General features: G+C 37.6%; 1 protein-coding gene across 1 annotated transcript; it reads left to right on the top strand.

The window, feature by feature from the left end:
* The first annotated feature begins 2185 nt into the window (after positions 1–2185).
* On the top strand, positions 2186–12295 carry LOC127131326 (uncharacterized). The gene is made up of 2 exons (XM_051060249.1): positions 2186–2627; positions 11571–12295. Exons 1-2 carry the CDS (start codon positions 2186–2188, stop codon positions 12293–12295), a joined length of 1167 nt encoding a protein of 388 aa, XP_050916206.1.
* The last annotated feature ends 274 nt before the right edge of the window (positions 12296–12569 follow it).

The following is a 12569-nucleotide window of genomic DNA, read 5'->3' as shown; positions in this document are numbered from 1 at the left end:
TTCTTCCTAATGAACTGTTTGTTTAGGCTCAAAGCTAAACCCGTTAAAAAGTTTTTTTTTGGTTGGGGATATAGTATTAATTTGTAGTTTGGTTCGTGAGCTAAGCCACTTAAGGAAAAGCTCTCTTTACGGGTTCTTAAAGATAACCAATGAAAAATATTCTCCTTGTTTTGTGAGCTCAGCCTCGTGCAAAAGCTCTACTTGCTTCGAGGTCAACCAGGCGTAACTATTCAGTTTGTGGTCAAATTGTTTAAAACCTCAACTCAGTTCGGAGGATAGCCAATTCAAAACTCTACATTGGTTTGAGATAAGTATGTATAAAATCTCAGTTTAGCTTGGGGAATAATCGCTTAAATATTTGTTCGTGTTTGAAAGGAAAACTAATCGCTTCATTCCAATGTTCGTTGTATGGTTCCTGAGCTTAACTTACTAATTTTTTTTAAGTATTACTCGATACTCTCAAGATCAAGTCTAGGGGAGATGATTACGTCACTTGATAAAGCTTAAAGCTTACTCATAAATGACCCTGCTTAAAGCATTTGTTGACAAGCTGGAAGTGTCAGATTCAGATGGATAAGAATCTGATGACTCTGAAGGTTCAGACTCTAATCATGGTCTTTTGTCTCTGGTGACAGCCCAGACTCTAGAGACCTTAGCTTGAAAAGCTCAGCCTCTGATCCATACTTTGTCGTTATAGCAGACCTATCTTGTCAACATCAGACTTAGGAAATAGTCAACTAGAGTCCCTTAATGCAAGGCTCAAGAAAAGCTTATGTGAATTCTCTAGTTCTCCCTCTCGCATGGTTTATTCCTAGTTTGATAAAGATGCAGTGGATTGTGCTATTACTCTCTGGTTGAAGATCATAACAGGATTCATCTCTGAATGTCTCTCTCTTGGAGCTGCTGCATTTTAAAAGATCACATGTGCAATCAACTTTCCAAAACAACTTTTTTTCTGCCTCTATAAAAGGGAGATGAAGATTTAAAGGAAAAAAACAATCATCAAACATCTTAATATAACACATTCAGTATAAACTTAGAGCTAAAGTTTCATATGTTTATTCGTACAAACTTTAAAGATTTCTTATCTTTGTATATCTTATAAATCTTAAGTGTTAAGAATCATTATGATTGTTGTAATACTTTTATACTTATGATTATGTATCAAAGTATAGTTGTAATTATTTCTACTAAATTGTTTGTTTAAAGTAGAGGAAGTCTCTTGCAAGGTTGCTTGATTAGTGAAGTCTCTTGTCTCTGTGCTTGAGCAGTGAAGTCTCTTTCTGGTGTGACTGAGCAGAAGTCTCTTGCAGGATTGCTTGAGCATAAGTCTCTTTCTGGATTGATTGAGCAGTTGAAGTCTCTTTCTGGTTTGATTGAGAAAAGTTGTAATTAGTTTGATTATAGTGAAAATCTCTTATTAGACAAGGGGACTGAACTATTCTCAGTTTAGGAGAGGAAACCACGATAAACTTTGTATGTTCTTTACTTTTGCTTCTATTTTTTTTATCATTCTGCTGAAAACTAAACTTGTGTTCAGACTCTGAACTTGTTCAGATTCTGAAGCTGGTTTATCATAAGTTTTAAAAGAAGTAACATACATAATTCACCCCCCTTCTTGTGTATTTTTTTCACCTTCAGTTGGCATTAGAGCTTAATCTGTAATATAACACTTAATAGTGGTGCATAAAAGCTCTTGAGAAAAATACATCATTCATCATGGATGATGGTCCTAAAATAACTAGCCCTAGTGGTGGTACTCCTCGCGGTAATAATAACCATGATCAAAGTACATTTGGTTAAAACAACTATATTTCTAGACCACCAACATTCAATGGAGACTCTACTAAATTTGAATGGTGGAAAAGTAAGATGTACACTCACATCATTGGTCTGGATGATGAGTTATGGGATATCTTGGAAGATGGCATTGACATTCAAGTAAATGGTGTTAGAATAGTTTTTGATAGAAAGTCTCTCACTCCTTCTTAGAAAAAGATATATAGAAAACATCATAGAGTGAGATGCACTCTTGTTGATGCAGTGCCTCATTCTGAGTACATAAAGATTATTGATAAGTCAACTACCAAAACTATCTTTAAATCTTTATGTGTTACATATGAAGGTAATCAACAAGTTCAAGAAGCTAAAACAAATCTTCTAGTTCAGCAATGAGTTATTCAGAATGAAAGACGATGAGAACATTGAAACTATGTTCTCAAGATTTCATTTTCTTGTGACCAAACTTCAAGTCTTGAAAAAGAGCTACCATACATCGGATTATGTCAAAAACATTCTTAGGAGTCTTCCTTCCAAATATAGACCCAAAGTTACATCTATTCAAGAAGCTAAAAAGTTAAGTCTTGAAAGTCTTGTTAGCAATCTCCAAAGCCGTGAAATGGAGCTAAATAGAGATGAGCCTGTAAAGCAATTTAAAACATTGGCTTTAAAATCTTTTGGAAGATCTGAGAAATCTTCTCAGACTAAGGTGCATAAAGAAGCCACTAATGATGAAGCTTTCGATGAAGAATTTGATGATTATGAAATGGATTTCATCATCAAAAGATTCCAAAACTTGGCCAAGAAGAATAACATATTCTCTGGTAGAAGTGTGAAGGAGAATTGCGGTCCAAAATGCAGCGGAAATTAAAATTTTCTCCTTTAGAGATCCTTACGAATGGTCATGATCAGTGATAGAATATTTACCTCTTGTGACGATTGAAACCTTTGGTGCAGATCTCTTGTGACAATCAAAACCTTTGATGCAGATCCACGGAGCGATCACGAACGTTGAACGATGACAACGTCTCTACTCAGTCCACACGAACGGGTTCCTTCAATCTCAGTGCTAGCTGGTACGAGTGAAGGCTTTGAGTGAGAGAGAGAGAGTGAGAAAACGAAAATAATGCAACCACGCTGAATGCTTCTGCACAAGGGTTCTATTTATAGAACCACTTGTGTGGGCTTCAAGCTAAAAAGCCCACTTAAGTGTATTTTGGCCCATATCTTATAATATGCCCAAAATCACTTAAGCCCATGGTACTTTATCATATTTCGTATTCTACTCAAGCACACCGTACCTTACGATGTTCTATAATTCACTTAAGGGCACCGTACCTTACGGTATTCCTTAGTTACTCTATCTCTCATCAATCCGTCCTTTGTGTGTGACCCTGTAGGTTTTCGTGGCGTTGGCAATTATATTAAATCATGTATTTAACATAATAAACAGTGAGCGGTATCTAGCAACACATCACTGCTACCCAAGACACAAAAATGTCAAGTGATTTGACAATTCCTTCTGTGATAATACTTATGTGTATAATTACCCTTTTGCCCTTATGTCTATATTGAGCACAAGGCATAGACCGTGTCATCCTTGTCCAGTTCAATATTGGGCCCATAGACATTTATCCTGTTATACAGGATGGGCAAATTCCATCTAGGTCACTCATGTCCCTCAGCATGCTTCGTGGAGTACCCATCAACTGTCTTTATGGTTATCCAGTTACGGACAACGTTTGATCAGCAATAAAGCACTCGACTCTACATCTAGGGTCCATAGTGGTTTCAGGTCGAAGAGTGGTACACACCATTATCACCATGAGAATAACTTATGACACTTTGCATAACTTTCTATATAGTATTCTCATAGCGGGTCAATCCGGTATAAATATTACTCCTAATATTCATGCCTATGTTTAAGACTTGATAACTCTTTATCCATGATCCATGAGATGTGATCATCAGTCTACAAACATAATAGTCTTAATGCTTTAATGTTATCCCACTTCACACTAAAGCTCGACTACGGATACTTTAAGAATAGTGTCCTTATGTTTAATGTGATCTCATGATTAAGTCATACTTGATACATTAAACAAACTAGCTATTCTAGGGACTTTATTAAACAAACGTAATAAAGAAAAAGCCTTTTATTATTAATAAATAATTCGATATAAGTACCAAAAGTATTGGCCTCTAGGGCTTACACCAACAATCTCCCACTAGCACTAGAGCCAATCAGGCATACCCTTAATACCCATAGATCTAGTATGGCCATCATGCTTCTGCTGCGCAAGAGGCTTTGTCAGTGGGTCAGCAATATTGTCAAGTGTAGGTACTCTGCATATTTTCACATCTCCTCTATCTATTATCTCTCGAATGAGATGATAACGCCTAAGTATGTGTTTGGATCGTTGGTGAGATCTAGGCTCTTTGGCTTGTGCGATAGCACCATTGTTATCACAGTAGAGACCAATGGGATCCACAATGCTAGGAACTATGCCAAGTTCACTAATGAACTTTTTGATCCAAACAGTTTCCTTTGCTGCACTTGAGGCAGCAATATAGTCGGCCTCGGTTGTAGAATCAGCGACTGTATCTTGCTTTGAACTTTTCCAGCTCACAGCGCCACCGTTTAAGCAAAACACATAACCAGATTGCGATCTAAAGTCATCCTTATCTGTCTGGAAGCTAGCATCGGTGTATCCAATTACAGCCAACTCTTCCTAACCTCCATATATCAAGAATGAGTCCTTAGTCCTTCTTAAATACTTAAGGATATTCTTGACAGCTGCCCAGTGAGTATCACCAGGATCAGATTGGTACCTACTCGTTGCACTTAAAGCATATGAGACATCTGGTCGAGTACATAACATGGCATACATGATAGATCCTATTGCAGATGCATATGGAATCTTATTCATGCGATCCCTTTCTTCCTTAGTTAAAGGGGATTGTGTTTTTGATAGACACAGGCCATGTTGCATAGGTATGAATCCTTTCTTGGAATCATGCATATTAAAGCGTCTCAACACTTTGTCTATGTATGTACTCTGACTTAGGCCAAGCAGTTTTTGTGATCTATCTCTATAGATTCTGATTCCTAATATATAGGCTGCTTCACCTAGGTCCTTCATAGAGAAGCATTTCCCTAACCAAGACTTTACTTGTTGTAGGGTAGGGATATCATTTCCAATGAGTAATATGTCATCTACATATAATACTAGGAAAACGATCATGCTCCCACTAACCTTCTTGTAGACACAAGGCTCATCTTCGTTCTTGATGAATCCATATTGTTTTACTGTTTCATCAAAACGAAGATTCCAGCTTCTGGAAGCTTGCTTCAATCCATAGATTGATCTTTGTAACTTACATATCTTTTGGGCTTCCTCTGGTATGTCAAATCCTTCAGGCTGTGTCATGTACACATCCTCAAGAAGATTTCCATTAAGGAAAGCAGTTTTGACATCCATCTGCCATATTTCATAATCATGATATGCAGCGATAGCAAGTAAAATCCGAACAGATTTAAGCATTGCAACTGGTGAAAAGGTTTCATCATAGTCAATCCCATGAATTTGTTTATATCCTTCTGCAACCAGTCTTTCCTTATAGGTATTTACCTTACCATCCATGTCAGTCTTCTTTTTGAAGACCCACTTGCATCCTATAGGGTTAACTCCTACATGAGGCTCTACCAAGGTCCAAACTTGGTTTGTGTACATGGAATCCATTTCAGATTTCATGGCTTCTAGCCACTTCTCAAACTCGGGACCAGTTATGGCCTCTTGGTAGGTCACAGGCTCATCTTGATCCATGAGTAATACATCACCTTGATCAGTTATGAGATATCCATATCTCTCAGGTAATTGACGTATCCTGCTTGACCTACGCTGGTCTTGTTCTACTTGAGCAGGTTGCTCTTCCACAACTTCTTGTGTTTCCTGCTCTAATTCCTCCATAGGTGTATCTATACTTTGTGATTCCTGAATTTCTTCAAGCTCCATTTTCCTCCCACTGGTTCCTTTGGAAATAAAATCCTTTTCTAGGAAAACTCCAGTTCGAGCGACAAACACTTTGCCCTCAGAAGGATTGTAGAAGTAATACCCTCTTGTTTCTTTAGGATACCCCACAAATAAGCATTTGTCAGATTTGGGCTCAAGCTTAGTGGAAATTTGTCGTTTCACATAAACCTCGCAACCCCAAATCTTTATGTAAGACATATGTGGTTTCTTACCACTCCATATCTCATATGGTGTCTTCTCAACCTTTTTGGATGGAACACGATTAAGTGTATAAGCTGCTGTCAATAGTGCATGTCCCCAAAAGGAGTTTGGAAGATCGGCGTGACTCATCATGGATCGGACCATGTCTAACAGGGTTCGATTTCTTCTCTCAGATACACCATTCCATTGGGGTGTTCCAGGAGGAGTAAGTTGGGATAGGATCCCACACTCTTTCAGATGGTCATCAAACTCTAGGCTTAAATACTCACCACCTCGATCTGATCGAAGAGTTTTAATATTCTTACCTAGTTGGTTTTGTACTTCATTCTTGAATTCCTTGAACTTTTCAAAGGACTCTGATTTGTGTTTCATTAAATACACATAACCATATCTACTGAAATCATCAGTAAATGTGATGAAGTACTGGAAACCTCCTCTGGCTGGTATGTTCAGTGGTCCACATACATCAGTATGTATTAGGCCCAAAAGATCATTCGCTCTTTCACCTTTTTCTGTGAATGGAGACTTTATCATCTTTCCAATTAAACAAGATCTGCATGTCTCATATGATTCATAATCAAAAGAGTCCAAGAGTCCATCTTTATGGAGTTTGGAAATGTGTTTCTCATTTATGTGGCCTAATCGACAATGCCAAAGGTAAGTTGGATTTAACTCGTTAGGTTTCATCCTTTTAGTATTAATGTTATATATAGGCATTTCGAGAACAAGGACATACAATCCATTGCTCATTTGTGCAGTAGCATAGAATATATCATTCAAATAAATTGAGCAACAATTGTTCTTTATTATAAATGAAAAACCAAACTTGTCCAAACAAGAAATGGAAATAATATTCTTGCTAATTGCAGGTACATAATAACAGTTCTCTAACTGAATTATTAAACCACTAGGTAAAGTTAATACATAAGTTCCTACGGCTAAAGCAGCAACCTTTGCTCCATTGCCAACTCGTAGGTCAACTTCACCTTTTGCCAAATCTCTACTTCTTTTTAGCCCCTGCACATTTGTACAAATGTGAGAACCGCATCCAGTATCTAATACCCATGATGCAGAAGTAGATAAATTTATTTCAATAACAAAAATACCTGAAGTTGAAGTCTCTACTCCATTCTTCGTATCTTCCAGGTACTTTAGGCAGTTTCTCTTCCAGTGTCCGGTCTTACCGCAATGGAAGCAGGTGCCTGCCTTTGCTATGCCTCCAGTAGGCTTCAAAGCAGCAACAATGGGTCTGGGTTTGGCAATTTCCTTGCCTTTCCCTTTATCACCCTGCTTGGTGGGCCTTTTGTTCTGTCTCTTTCCATTTCTGATAATCAGAATGGACTTCCCTTTTGTCTTCAGATTCTGCTCAGCTGTTCTTAACATGCCTAGCATTTCAGGAAGAGATTTATCCATATCATTCATATTGAAATTTAGGATAAATTGACTGAATCTATCTGGCAACGATTGCAAGATCAAATCAGTCGCAAGTTCCTTTCCGAGGGGAAAACCCAACCTTTCAAGGTTTTCCACATACCCAATCATCTTGAGTACATGGGGACTTACAGGGGCTCCCTCAGCTAACTTGCTTTGAAAAAGGGCTTTTGAAACTTCAAACCTCTCATGCCTTGCTTGCTCTTGATAGAGCATCTTCAAGTGTTCGATCATATCGAACGCTGCCATGTTCTCATGTTGCTTTTGCAATTCTGAGTTCATGGTAGCTAGCATGAGACAAGCAGTTTCATTGGCATCATCGACATGCTTCTTATAAGCATCTCTTTCTGCCTTAGGTGCAGAACTAGGAGGTTCCTCTTCAGGAACAGGAGTCTCCAAGACATACAGCTTTTTATCATGTTTGAGGACAATCCTCAGGTTTCGGTGCCAATCCAGGAAATTTGTCCCAGACAGTTTTTCCTTGTCAAGGATTGATCGCAAGATGTTGTTAGAGGTGTTTGTTGTCATGGTAATCTACATAAGAATTAATGAAAACATAAGTATCAATAACATATTTAATTAGGCCTTTAATTAAATATGCTCCCACTATTTTACTCAAAACAAATGACCCTCATCATTTGATTCGGAAAATTCCGTTGGAAGATTTTCTAGTGGGTCGAGATCCATATTTCACTTCGTTCTAAGTCCGCGTAGGCGGATTACACAAAACTAGGTTATTTAGGTAGGAACTCCTTCCAGTTGTATCTCATACAACTCTCGAAAATTTCAGTTGGGTGAATAACTCTTTATTCCAATCCATCATATGGATTATTCCCAACTCTTGCTTCTAAACATATATAAGAAAATTATAATTAAGTTTGACTCATCGTTTTAGTAGTTGGATATTACAATTATCCCATCGCACCTTAACAAAACATGCACCTCACGTAGGCGAAACCTACATTATTCGATACCAGTCTTGATGAGTGCTAAAACTTGGAAAGCAAACATATATAATATTCTCATAATTTGTTTAGTTAAGTTTGACCCATTGTTTTAACAGTTGGATATTACAATTATCCCATCGCACCTTACTAATATAGAACATGCACCTCGCGTAGGCGAAACCTACATTATCCGATACTAGTCTTGATGAGTGCTAAAACTTGGAAAGCATAAACTTAATATTTAATTTGAGGGAATTGTAATCGTTATGATCTCACCGGCTTATTTATCATATAAATCGTCTCTCACATGCAACAACATACATCACATGCATCAACATACATACACATGCATCAACATACATACACATGCATCAACATACATAATGAAACAGTTATGGCCCCTTGCGCAATTGTTCTCCCAAGCCAATGAGAGAACCTAAGCTAACCTAATAACGATCTAAGCTTCTCCAAGCAAGATCTTCAAGGTTGTCCTCCATTGATATTGAATTCTTCTCTTTCTTCATAACATTGTCCTCTTTTGATATTGAATTCTTCTCTTTCTTCATATCATTACATTACATAAGAAACTCGTTTTACATACGAGGGATTGAGATGAGAAAAGAAGTTACATTAAGAGATTAAAAGGAGAGGCACGACACGCAGGTCGTATTTAAAAACCCAAAACAAAATGAAGGAAGACTAAGGCCATAACTGATCACAACAAGGCAATAATAACAAACACATTATTATTATTATTAATTTTTAATTCCTTTAATTAATTAAAACCAAAATAAATTTCGGCGACCGATCACACTACGCAGAGTTAGCCGGGGGTTCCGCTGCCCTTGCGTAGTCACAAAACAGAAACCCCAAAATTTTGACTCTGTGAGTGTGACGACCGTCACAGGCGTGTGATGACCGTCACAGGCAATTTTGGATCTGTGAGTGTGACGACCGTCACAAAGCATGTGACGACCGTCACAGGCTTGTTACGACCGTCACGGGCTTGTTACGACCGTCACGCATTCAGCTTGTTACGCTCGTCACGAGCTTCACGCGGCCAAAATAACAGAACTTTGAAACAGTCTACAGACCTCTTCCAAAAGCCCTAAATTCACAAATTTTTGACGGCACAACCCTTGCACCGTCACCAACCCTAATGCGCCAATTTCAGACCGTCAAACACACCTCGATTGTTGATTCAGTATGATTGATCAACAGGTCATTGCTTCACCATACTAATGTCGGATTCCGAAGCAAATGACCATTGATCGCTCAAAGGAAAACAACCATTTAGTGTTTGAATGAACGAAACAGAAACAGTATATCACATATACCGTACTTTGCATTAGGATTACTTATATCATATATAAGTTGATCGGTCTCAATTGCGTAACCTATGAACGATCGATGTATCGCTGCTTCACCATACTAATGTCGGTATCGAAGCATAGTCAACATCAATCATCCAACTCGTACACTCATGATGCCAAATTTAATTACCCGTTTAATTAATTGATTCATTCTATCTTTTAATCATATTAATACAGAAATTAAACAGCTATCCGATTCATGGTTTCGTAAGTGGCTCTGATACCACTGAAGGAGAATTGCGGTCCAAAACGCAGCGGAAATTAAAATTTTCTCCTTTAGAGATCCTTACGAATGGTCATGATCAGTGATAGAATATTTACCTCTAGTGACGATTGAAACCTTTGGTGCAGATCTCTTGTGACAATCAAAACCTTTGATGCAGATCCACGGAGCGATCACGAACGTTGAACGATGACAACGTCTCTACTCAGTCCACACGAACGGGTTCCTTCAATCTCAGTGCTAGCTGGTACGAGTGAAGGCTTTGAGTGAGAGAGAGAGAGTGAGAAAACGAAAATAATGCAACCGCGCTGAATGCTTCTGATCAAGGGTTCTATTTATAGAACCACTTGTGTGGGCTTCAAGCTAAAAAGCCCACTTAAGTGTATTTTGGCCCATATCTTATAATATGCCCAAAATCACTTAAGCCCATGGTACTTTACCATATTTCGTATTCTACTCAAGCACACCGTACCTTACGATGTTCTATAATTCACTTAAGGGCACCGTACCTTACGGTATTCCTTAGTTACTCTATCTCTCATCAATCCGTCCTTTGTGTGTGACCCTGTAGGTTTTCGTGGCGTTGGCAATTATATTAAATCATGTATTTAACATAATAAACAGTGAGCGATATGTAGCAACACATCACTGCTACCCAAGACACGAAAATGTCAAGTGATCTGACAATTCCTTCTATGATAATACTTATGTGTATAATTACCCTTTTGCCCTTATGTCTATATTGAACACAAGGCATAGACCGTGTCATCCTTGTCCAGTTCAATATTGGGCCCATAGACATTTATCCTGTTATACAGGATGGGAAAATTCCATCTAGGTCACTCATGTCCCTCAGCATGCTTCGTGGAGTACCCATCAACTGTCTTTATGGTTATCCAGTTACGGACAATGTTTGATCAGCAATAAAGCACTCGACTCTACATCTAGGGTCCATAGTGGTTTCAGGTCGAAGAGTGGTACACGCCATTATTACCATGAGAATAACTAATGACACTTTGCATAACTTTCTATATAGTATTCTCATAGCGGGTCAATCCGGTATAAATATTACTCCTAATATTCATGCCTATGTTTAAGACTTGATAACTCTTTATCCATGATCCATGAGATGTGATCATCAGTCTACAAACATAATAGTCTTAATGCTTTAATGTTATCCCACTTCACACTAAAGCTCAACTACGGATACTTTCAGAATAGTGTCCTTATGTTTAATGTGATCTCATGATTAAGTCATACTTGATACATTAAACAGACTAGCTATTCTAGGGACTCTATTAAACAAACGTAATAAAGAAAAAGCCTTTTATTATTAATAAATAATTCGATACAAGTACCAAAAGTATTGGCCTCTAGGGATTACACCAACAAAGTGATGGCTTCAAAGGGTGAAGTTCTATAAGTGATAAAGATGATAAGAAAGGTTGCTTCAACTGCAAGAAGCTTGATCATTTATTTGCTGACTGTCCTGATTTGTAGAAGGACAAGGTCAAAAGGGAAAACTTCCAAAAGAATAACTTCATAAGTAAATCCAAGAAAAGTCTCATGGAAACATGGTAAGAACTTGATGACGAAGAAGAAGCTGACAAAAGTAAAGAAGAAGCCAACCTAGTTTTGTTTGCTTCAACATTCTCAGATTTAGAATCAGAAGTTGGTTCTGACTCAGATTCAGAGGACACAAAAGAGGTACTTTCTAAACTCTCTAAATCTGATTTAATTACTTTATGTCAAGATCTTATGGCAAAATGGCAGCAGAAAGCCAGGCATATGAAAATTATAAAAATGAAACATGGTCTTATAATAGATGAATTAAACTTATCTAAAGACAAGATTGGAAAACTTGAAAGAGATCAAATTTCTTTAATAAAATATATTTCTAACAAACCTCTTGATAACTATGAATCAACTCTTCAAGAGTTTGTCATATCTGACTTCAACATAACAAAACTTGCATCTATGGTCTATGGTGTAAGTAAGAGCAAAGGACATGGTATTGGTTTTCATCAACAACCTTACAATACAAGGACTAAAATCTTTGTACAACCATCAGATCCTTCTTCTTCAAGCACTGCTCAAAAGGGGCTAAATGCTTACTTTATGCCTGCTGTTGAAAATTGTAAAGTTTTAAATAAATCAGAACCTGTGATGGATAACTCACAAGTTCTGAAGAAATCAGAATCTCAGACTCAAAGGTCAAGAGTTCCAAGTAAACTTGAACCTAAGACTCTCAATTCAGAGGTTCTAAAGAATTCAGAACTCAAGGTTATTGAATCAAAGGTTCCATGAGGATCAGAAGTCAAAACTTATTCAAGAAAAAAATTTATAAACAAAAAGTCTGGAATGAGTCTAGACCCTATTATAAGGCTAAGGCTCAAAGCAAGAGAAAACATGTAAAACTAAATGCAAAGGACCCATACAAGTATGGGTACCAAAAAGTGAAATTATTTTTGCTGCAGATATGCTAAAGGGAAAAAGAAAAGTAACAACTGTTGTTCCAGCATAGTGGTTGTTGACAACTTACAACAGGAAGAAGGCCTATACTCCAACTCCTAACTCTGAA

Source organism: Lathyrus oleraceus, chromosome 3, assembly GCF_024323335.1.
Source record: "Lathyrus oleraceus cultivar Zhongwan6 chromosome 3, CAAS_Psat_ZW6_1.0, whole genome shotgun sequence".
Taxonomy (NCBI): Eukaryota; Viridiplantae; Streptophyta; class Magnoliopsida; order Fabales; family Fabaceae; genus Lathyrus; species Lathyrus oleraceus.
Note: the sequence above shows the minus strand (reverse complement) of the source record. Positions and strands in the feature narration are given on the sequence as shown.